This window comes from Perognathus longimembris, chromosome 7 (genome assembly GCF_023159225.1).
Source record: "Perognathus longimembris pacificus isolate PPM17 chromosome 7, ASM2315922v1, whole genome shotgun sequence".
Taxonomy (NCBI): Eukaryota; Metazoa; Chordata; class Mammalia; order Rodentia; family Heteromyidae; genus Perognathus; species Perognathus longimembris.
In genome coordinates, this window is record NC_063167.1 from 14,853,565 (window position 1) to 14,863,649 (window position 10,085).

General features: G+C 48.0%; 1 protein-coding gene across 1 annotated transcript in view; it reads left to right on the plus strand.

Annotated features, from left to right (window-relative positions):
• Window positions 1-5,429, plus strand: part of Nipal3 (NIPA like domain containing 3) — a 35,233-nt gene extending 29,804 nt beyond the window's left edge. Inside the window, exon 12 of the mRNA XM_048350519.1 lies at window positions 1,706-5,429. Within this exon, the coding sequence (XP_048206476.1) occupies window positions 1,706-1,902 (197 nt within the window). The 3' untranslated portion in view covers window positions 1,903-5,429. The remainder of the gene's footprint in view (window positions 1-1,705) is intronic.
• The last annotated feature ends 4,656 nt before the right edge of the window (window positions 5,430-10,085 follow it).

Consider the following 10,085-nt stretch of genomic DNA (forward strand, 5'->3'; position numbering starts at 1 on the left):
GCAGAAACAAAAGATCCAGATACAGAAGAATCCTTCCTTTCTGACAGCATCAAATCCAAAGCAGAGCCTCACCTCGCTGAGCCCTCTCCCACATCACAAACCAACCCCAAATCCCATCCTAAGTCCTTCACACACCCCTCATCATGTTTCCTATGGCTCCAAGGGCTCTATGTTGTTTCAATGAGCTGGGAACTCCACCTCCTACAGGCTCTAGAATATTCTTAGCAGTCTTTGGCCAGAAAGTGCTGAAAACAATTATAAAACTTGGTCATCATCTCTTCCCTCTTGTCTCCTATACCCACCCTCAAATTCTTAACCACATACAGTGGTGTACGTGTGGTGTGTGTGTGTGTGGTACTGAGATTTGAACTCAGCCCCCGCCCTTTTTAGGCAGACCCTCTACCACTTAAGCCACACCCAAGTTCAACTATACACTTCTGAACTCAGGGCCTGGGCTCTGTTCCTGAGCTTTTTGGCTCAAGACTAGCACTCTACCACTTGAGCCACAGCTTCACTTCCAACTTTTTGGTGGCTAATTGTTGATAAGAGTCCTATGGACTTTCCTGCCTGCCTTGGCTGACTTTGAACTGCAATCCTCAGATCTCAGCCTCCTGAGTAGCAAGGATTACAGGAGTGAGCCACAGTGCCCAGCTCCACAGACACATTGTGACCTTCAAATAACCACCAGCTGAGTCTTGTGCCACATGGAGGCAAGGGGCCTTCCCGAATGGATCTTCCCACCCCCTTGCAGCGGGCATGAGAGCTCAGACTCTGGCATTGGGCCCCAGCTGTCTCTACTGTGTGACCTGAGCCCCCTCTGAATCTCTGAGGAGTTTCATCTGGTTGGTTGGTTTGGGGGGGGTTTTGTTTTCATTTTTGTTAGTGTTACTGGGGAGGGAACCAGGGGCCAGGTACATGTAGGCAAGCACTCTGCCACTGGGCTGCGCCCTCAGCCCTTCTGAATCTCTCTCTTTTTTTTTTGCCAGTCCTGTGGCTTAAACTTAGGGCATAGACCCTATCCCTGACTTTCTGAGTAACTAGGATTTTCCAGGAATGAGCCACTAGCTCCCGGCTCTGAATCTCTGTTTTCTTAACCAGAAAACAGGGATGGTAGTGAAAGGTTAGCTTGGCGATTGAGTGCAAGTGTGTGAAGAGGCATTCCAGTTAAGTCTTCAGGGTGCAGAGTTTAAGCTTCCAGAAGTAGAGCCCTGGAATGGCCCACACTGGGTGATGTCAGCCATGTTACTCTCCAGCTGCTTCATTTTCCTCCTTGGTGAAGGCATGAGCCAGATCACACGTCACCCAAAGGTGGACCAGAGATACTGCAGAAGTCACCTTCCTCCCTTCCTTCCTCCACAGCATAAGCCTTTCAGATCCTGAGTTATTCCACAGTAAAGCACTGGCATCTACCACATCCCAAAGCACAATGCCCCTTCCATTCTACCCAGGGGTCCAAACACATATTCCCATTTCATTCTGACTGGTCTGCGTGCCTATCTCCTGAAGATGTATCCCTGTTGCTTAGCAACAGTCAAATTTCCAGGAAATATAGATGTTCTCTTTTCAATCTGAAGCATCCAGGAAATTGACAGTGCACGTGATCAGCCCCCGAGCTCTGATTGGCCCGTGACAAAATAGAGGAAAGTGTAGTCTCTTAGCTCTCTTTAACAGGTGATGACCCATTGGGAAATTGATTTCATTTCAGGTATGCAAAGCATGCACGACAAAGGGATGACTGTCCAGCCTGAACTCAAAGCTTCTTTTTCCTATGGGGCCCTGGAAAACAATGACAGCATTTCTGAGATCTACGCTCCTGCCACACTGCCAGTTATGCAAGAAGAACATGGCTCCAGGAACACCCCTGTTCCCTACCGGGTCCTGGAACACACCAAGAAGGAATGAACCACCACGAACCCAGCTCCCCTTCCCTCAGTTTCTAACTAGCGGGGCCAGGCCAACAGCGGGTTTCCCCTTCATTCTTGACCTTTAAACTTGCCTTTCAAGTCTTAGGTTTTTAAACCAAGAACTCCATGGAAGGAGGCCTTGGGAAATCTTTGTCCCTGGCAAAAGATGTGTTAAGTTGGTCTTGGAATTTCAAATGGGCAGGGGGAAGGCAGTCTGAAAGTGGCGGGCATTGCAGCATTCGGCCTCAGCCTGGTTCCCGACCCAATGGGATTTGAAGCTGTGTGGTTGCTGAGGTTGCTGGACCTCCCCAAGGCAGTGACCAAAGGTTGCCAAAGCCTTGAGAGCTGCGGCCAGGTAGAGAGCCTTCAACCCCAGAGGAAGGCTGCAGACCTCCACTGTCACCTTCCTCCACCTCATGTGCATGCCTGTCTCTTCCGGTGTCCTCCATGATCCCGCATTCATGGCATCTTTGTCCCCCTTCGCGTGGCACAGTGGGCCAACCCTGCGTGGGACGTGCAGTTACTGCTGCTTGGCAGTGAGTATCTGCAGCCCGGGGAAGACATGCGCAGTGTGTTCATATTGGATCTACCCTGAAAATTAACTTGGCTCTAGCCCTGTGAGAACTACTTGTTTTGCTCCCCTCCCCGAAAGGAGGGAAGAATAAGAGAGAGAGGAGCAGGGAACTAATGCCTCACCCCTACAGGGAGCCAAGGCCCTTTCCATCTTGTCCATTTCTCTATTTTTTAATTTTTTGTTTTGAAGATAGGGTCTCTCTCATGCTGACCTGGAGCACTCTGTGTGGCTGAGGCTGGCCTCAAACTGAAGATCCTCCTGTCTCAGCCTCCTGAGTGCTGACATTACAGGTGTGTGCCACCGTGTCTGGCCTTTCTGTCCATTCTGTCCATTCCGGCTTTGTGATGAGTCACATTTTCTTTTGGGAAGAGGCTGGGGTGCTTGTTTCAGAAACAGCCCACTCACTTCCCACCCCTCCTTGAGCGTCCCCTTTGTACATCTATGTAAACCAAATTTGAGCCATTGGTTCAGTCAGCAGGGATTGTCGACATCCTCAGCTCCAACACTGGCGCACATGTGGGCACCGCCGCCATCTTCGTGGCTGTGCCCAGCCTTGTCTCCCCCTAGGCTGACTGTATATTTTGGGGGATGGCAGGTAAAGATTTGCAAACTTTATACATATAGTCCCCCCCCCCTCCCGCCCCGGGAATTTATTTAGAATGCAGATTTCTCACCTCAACTGTAGAGATGAGGCTTAGGAGGACTGGTGTGTGGCCTAGAAATCTGCATTCTTAACTAGCAGGAATGCCAAGGTCACACCCCAGTCAGAATCCTACTAAAGGAAAAAGATGGCCACCTAAACTCCAAGGGGCCCACCCACCCTGCCAGAAAGTTAGAATCCCCTATTCCATGTCCTCTCTGGGTCCTCTGGCCAGGTCAAACAGCCCCTTGGGACCTGTGGCATTTCTCCACCCAGATGGGACTCCTCAGAGCCACGCCCATGGCTTCCCTAGGTGGCCTGTATAAGACTAGGCTGGGCACAGTGTTAACAGACCAGTGTTGGCGCATCACTGATCTCCATGCCTTGCATTCGATGCTGACTCCTTACCTGACTCCAGAACTCTCCCATCCGCTACCTGTGATGCCCACTTCTGTATTTTCTCTTAACCACATCTGTATTGTGTCCCCCATTGCCTAAGAATGCAATGGACAGTGAGATTGCTCCTCTTAGGATGGGTATCATTTATTCCTGTGTGTTAAGAAACTGGAGGATGAAACTACAAACCTAACATAGATCCCTAGCTCCAGGGGAGGTACAGATACCCAGAAATCTCCTGCAGGGTGGGCTACCGTAGGTGTGAAGTGTAAGAGTGAAGAAAAAGACAGCCAAGGGGGTCCTGCCAAAGGCTGGACTCTGAGCCCATTCATAGACATTGGCAAGCGTGAAGATTTGGGCAAAACAGAGAATAGGGTGATCTCTCTCTGAGTCTCTGTCTCTCTCTCTCTCTCTCTCTCTCTCTCTCACACACACACACACACACACACACAGCAGCAGCAGCAGCAGCAGCAGCAGCAACAGCACCAGTAGTAGAAAAGGCACTGAGATAGGGCAGAAAAAGTGGTGGAAGTCAAATCACAGAATGGCTTAAATACCTGGCAGGGTTTAAAGTGGGGCATAGGGGGCATGGGAGTCCTCATGGTTCATGAGGAAGAGCCAGCAGGATCAGCCCCTATTAGAGCCCTTGATCTGTATGGAGGAAGAAATGAGGCACCTCTCAAGGTCAATTTCCAAGCCTAGGGTTGAATCAGGTGTTGCTGCTATTCAAATACTTACTTCCCTGGTGTTTTTCTTTTTCCTGAGACTGAAGAGAGGGGAGAGTGGGCAAAGAGAAGACCAGCAGGGACATTTTAGCTGTGTCAACCCAGGAGGCCGGAAGTAGTGATGGGACAATTTATGCTCGAAGCCTTCCTGGACCCCTTCCTTTCCTTGGTTGCTGTGGCACGTGGTTTTGGGCATCCCCTGTCCTGAACTGAGTGAGTGGGTAGCCTCACTCTGCTCTGTGACTTCAGGTATGCTGCAGATCAACAGCAACCAGGAACTGCCACTGAGATAGGGCCACTCACCTGCCTGCAGGTTGGGGCAGAGGTATCATCCTGCAGCTGTGCCACCGAGAGCTGAGCAGAAGGCTGGGTGACAGCCCCCAGAGTGGAGGCTGGGCAGGTCTCTAGGGCAGCCAAAGAATAGCTGAGAGCTAGACCCGCAGAGTTCAGACTGGCTCCGTGTTCCTGGCCTTTGTCCCCCTGGGTACATGGATGGTCTAACTCATGACAAGATGGCACTAGCTGCTAGGATGATGGAAGGGGCGTGTCACACACCCACAGCCCTGATTCTTTTCCCTCCTGGCCCTGGTACCCAAGCCTCCTTGAACACTTCAAGCAACATAAAATGGAAAGTCTCCACCTCTGAGTCATCAAACTTGGGTTCAACTTTTAATTGTCCTCTAGTCTTCCTCCCACCCCAGCAGCTCCTGTTTTATATCCAAAGATTCTGAGTTTTCAGATTCGACATTAGAATCAGTGCAGACAGGGCCAGGGCCCTCCCCCCACCCCACCCCCAAGCTGCACCCTGATGCCCTCCTTTAAGCTATGGGCTACTCGGGGAAGAGGAGCTCCGTGTGGACTTGAATAAGGAGAGGAGGCCTGGTGTCACCATTGCTCTCCCAGCAGAATCAGCCAGCTTCAGGACACCATGTGGCCCGGAACTCGGTGGGCATTGGCCATGCCAGCCCTGCAGCTTGGTGAACTCCACATCTGGCCCAACACAGGCGACAGGCAAGAGTGGTTTGTGTATTTCCCTGAGAAGCTGTGTAAACGAAGTCACTTTAGAGCATATTCTGTGTGGATACTTCTATTTTGTGGACATCACAACTAATATGGCATGTCTTATTTTTCAAAAGTGTGTGCAAATAACGTTGTGAAGTGGTATTTAATTAAAATCTATCCATGTGGCACTGGTTGAGTGCGAGTCTTCTGTTTGGCTACTGTTTTTCTAGAATGCACTAAAAATACTAGCTATGGAGAACATTAGATCTAGAGGACCGTTACCTAGAACAGTGCTTCTTGCTGGATTTTCTGTGATGATGGAAACATCCTCATGTTTGTACTGCCGGCTGTGGCAGCTGCCACACAGAGTGAGTGGTTGTTGTATTAGGGCTAGGATGAATTGAACATTTATTTTTGTTTCTCCTGCAGTGGCTAAAAGCACATTCTGACTATATAGCCGATAAGCTGGGTGGCACGTGGCAAGCTATTTAACCTCTCCGTACCTTGCCTGTGAAACAGGAATATTAGTAACCACCTAAGGGTTATTATAGAGGCCAGATGAGCTGAGTGCATTGGCATACCTCTATGATCCCAGCTACTTGGGAATCCGGAATGGGAAGGATGGGATTCAAGGCCAGACCCAGAAAAAGGTTAGTGAGCTCTCTCTCAACCAGTAAATTGAATACTGTAGCATGAACCTGTCATCCAGCACCTTAGGAGGCCCTAGATAGGAGGATTGAGGTCTGAGATCAGCCCTGGGCAAAAACAAGAGACATTACCTGAAAAATAGCTAAAAGCAAAAATGGGGCTAGGGCTTGGCTCAAACTCAAAGCTCTGAGTTCAAACTCCAGCACCACCAAAAAAAAAAAAAGAAAAAACAAAAAAGTCAGATGAGTTAGTAGATGCAAAACCCTGCAACTATGACCACAATCCCCCAGGACATTGTACCACATTGAAGCATTGGCTTCTTGTTTTATTTAAACTTTATTCATTTGTAAATAACAGTAAACCCTCAGTATTCATGAGTACATATGGACCCAAAGAGACCACTGAGGAAAACCCACAAATGTTTGGGATGCACAGAGTTCATCACTCTAAAATTACTCGAGTTCACCTGTGCTGTACATACATACAGCAGGACAGATCATTCATAACCCACTGAGTAGGCGACATTACTGTCACAGGAATGGCTATGCATTCACATGGCTCATCGAAAACTAGATCTTGCCAGGCACTGGGGGCTCACGCCTGTAATCCTGGCTACTCAGGAGGCTGAGATCTGAGGATCACAATTCAAAGCCAGCCCAGGCGAGAAAGTCTGTGAGACTTATCTCCAGTGAACTACAAGTAAACTGGAAGCGGTACGTTGGTTCAAAGTAGTAGTGCACTAGCCTTGAGCAGAAGAGCTCAGGGACAGTGCCCAGTCCCGGAGTTCAAACCCCACGACCAAAAAATACACACCAAACAAAAAAATCCTAAAGCAACAAAAACCCTAGATCTTATTTCATTTTCTTCATCTCAAGCACTGTGGACCCTTGACTCATTTTCCCCAGAACCTCACCCAACTTCTGCAACAGACATGACACCTTTCAACATATCTCTAGTTTTCACTGAGGGTTAAAACATACAGCGCATGCTCTCCTTGGCTTGGGTTTCCATAACTTTCCCAGGGAAGGCAGATTTCCCCCACAGTAAGGGCAGGGCGCATTCAGGCCACACGATTTAAACACAGCTGTGATGTGGGACTGTCTGAGAGCCATTGTGCCTAGACTGGGCTAGAACAATGCACAGATGGGGATTTTAAATTCTTGGTTTGGAAATATTTTTGTGCTGGTATTGGGACTCGAACTCAGGGCTTCTCACTCTTGCTTGGATACTTTGCTCAAGGGTATTGCTCTCCCATTTGAGCCACACCTCTTGTCCAGCTTTTTGCTGCTTAATTGGAAGAGTCTCATGGACTTTTCTACCCAAGCTGCTTTGAACCACGATCCTCACATCTCAGCCTCTTGAGTAGCTAGGATTACAGGCGTGAGGGCCACTGGCACCCAGCTTACTATTTAATTAACAAAGCCAGAGAGCCCCTGCTGTACACTTCTAAAGCCTGTTTGTCTATAACACAGGTGCCTGGAATGCACAATTTTGTGGTTAGCAGACATCTTCCTGTGTTTCAGTCACAGGCACCTCTCACCTTGTGAATGGCACTGAGCTCTTCCTCCATGGTGATGCTCCATTTGTCATCATCTGTCCATCATTTATTCACCAGTAACACTTAAAATATTGAGGCTTTACAATGTAGAAGGGTATTGGGCGGGGGAGGGGCAGGTGATACAGGGGTTTCAATCAGGGCTGCACACTTGCCCAGTAGGTGCTTTGCTGCTAAGCTCTGATGGCTGTTTAGTTTGGGGAAGAGGGGGTTGTTTTTTGTGCTGATACTGAAGCTTGAACTCAGGACCTGGATACTGTTCCTTAGCTTTCTTTTGTTCCCTGGCTTTCTTTTGCTCAAGTCTGGTGCTCTACCACTTGAGCCACAACTTTACTTCTAGCTTTTTGCTAGATAATTGGAGATAAAGAATTTCAGACATTTCTGGGGCTGGGACTGTAGCCTAGTGGTAGAGTGCTCACCTCATATACATGAAGCCCTGGGTTCCATTCCTCAGCACCCCATTTATAGAAAAAGCCAGAAAGTGGACCTGTGGCTCAAGTGATAGAATGCTAGCCTTGAGCAAAAAGAGGCCAGAGACAGTGCTCAGGCCCTGAGGTCAAGGCCCAGGTCTGGCAAAAAAAAAAAGTTTCAGACATTTCTGCCTGGGCTGGCTTCAAACCATGATCCTGAGATCTCAACCTATTGGCTAGCGAGGATATAGTTGGCTCAGAGGACCAACACTTAACTTGTACTGGTTATTTTTAAGATAATGTCTTGCTTCCTGCCCAGATATACCCAGGGACAACATTCTGCCTGTTTTCTCCTTCCCTGTATTGTTAGGATGACAGGTACACACCGCTACACCTCACTTCTTTCTGTTGAGATGGAGTCTCAGAGACTTCTCTGCCTTGGTTGGCCTAGAACAGTGGTTTTCTTGTTTTTAGACTCCCAAGTAGCTAGAATGACAGACCTGAGTCACCAACATCCAGCTTGCAATATGTTTTAGTATCTGGTGGAGCAAGTATTAGATTATCCTTGTTTAACTTTCTTGTATATTATCAGAAAAAGAAGAAAGAGGGGCTGGGGATATGGCCTAGTGGCAAGAGTGCTAGTCTCATATACATGAGGCCCTGGGTTCAATTCCCCAGCACCACATATATAGAAAATGGCCAGAAGTGACGCTGTGGCTCAAGTGGCAGAGTGCTAGCCTTGAGCAAAAAGAAGCCAGGGACAGTGCTCAGGCCCTGAGTCCAAGCCCCAGGACTGGCCAAAAAGAAAAAAAAAGAAGAAATGTACTCATTATCTGACACATGAACTGGTAACCCTTCTGTATATCACCTTTATAATAACAATAACAATAAGGTTGGGGGCATGGATCATTTGGTAGATCACCAGCCAATGAGCAAAAGTGTCAAGGACAAAATTCAAGCCCTGGTCTCAGACCTAAAAACAAACACAACAAAAACATCCAGAAGTAGAGCTATGGCTCAAGTGGTAAAGCACTAGCCTTGAACTAAAAAGCTCAGAGACAGTGTCTAGGCCCTGAGTTCAAGCCCCAGGACAGACACACACACACACACACACACACACACACACACTTCTTATTTTTATGAAATAACCACACTGAAAGAGAACAAATTCCTAAAGCTTGCTGGTGTGCATTCGATTAAAACAAGTGACAGAGAAGGCAAGAAGTAAAGGAGGGAGGGAGAGGGGAAGGAAGGAAGGAAGGAAGGAAGGAAGGAAGGAAGGAAGGAAGGAAGGAAGGAAGGAAGGAAGGAAGGAAAAGAGGTACATTGACTATTTTTTTTTGTTTTTTTTTTTTGTTTTGTTTGTTTGTTTTTTTGGCCAGTCCTGGGCCTTGGACTCAGGGCCTGAGCACTGTCCCTGGCTTCTTCCCGCTCAAGGCTAGCACTCTGCCACTTGAGCCACAGCGCCCCTTCTGGCCGTTTTCTGTATATGTGGTGCTGGGGAATCGAACCTAGGGCCTCGTGTATCCGAGGCAGGCACTCTTGCCACTAGGCTATATCCCCAGCCCCACATTGACTATTTTTTAAAACCCTGAGACTTGTAACTGGAGAAAAGGCCCAGAGCTGTCTGAGTGTGTAGGACACTCGTGAAATGACACAATGCAGATGTTACTGCCCTGTGGTCACCCCCATCCTACCCCCAGCTATCTGTTGAGATGGGGGTCTCACTAACTTTTTTGCCCAGGCTAACCTTGAATCTCCACCTCCAAGTCTGTGAGATTACAAGTCAGAGCCACTGTACCTGGCTGTTCCTTCTTCAATACAACTTAATCTTCCACTGTTTGAATATGTCATTATTTATCATTCTATTGATGGATGTTTTGGTTATTTCCAACTTGAGGATGTTATGAATGAATAAAGCTGTCAAGCATTCTTGTGCCACGACCTCTTTTCTTTTGGTGGACATTTGCCTACATTTTCTCACGGGCACATACATCGGAATGAGATATGCATTTAGACTGATGCACTGAAGGTTTTCCAAAAGAAGCCACTTTGCATTGTACTCTAGCAGCAACTCATGAATGGGAGGGAGTGATCTTCCTCTACCTCTATTGCCTCTGGCACAAGCCTAAGAAGGATGCTTCTGCATACTGACTCTTGCGTCAACACAAATGAGAATATGAAAATCTGCCATGAAGTTACCTGTCTGGAAATTCTCCAGCAGGCCCAAG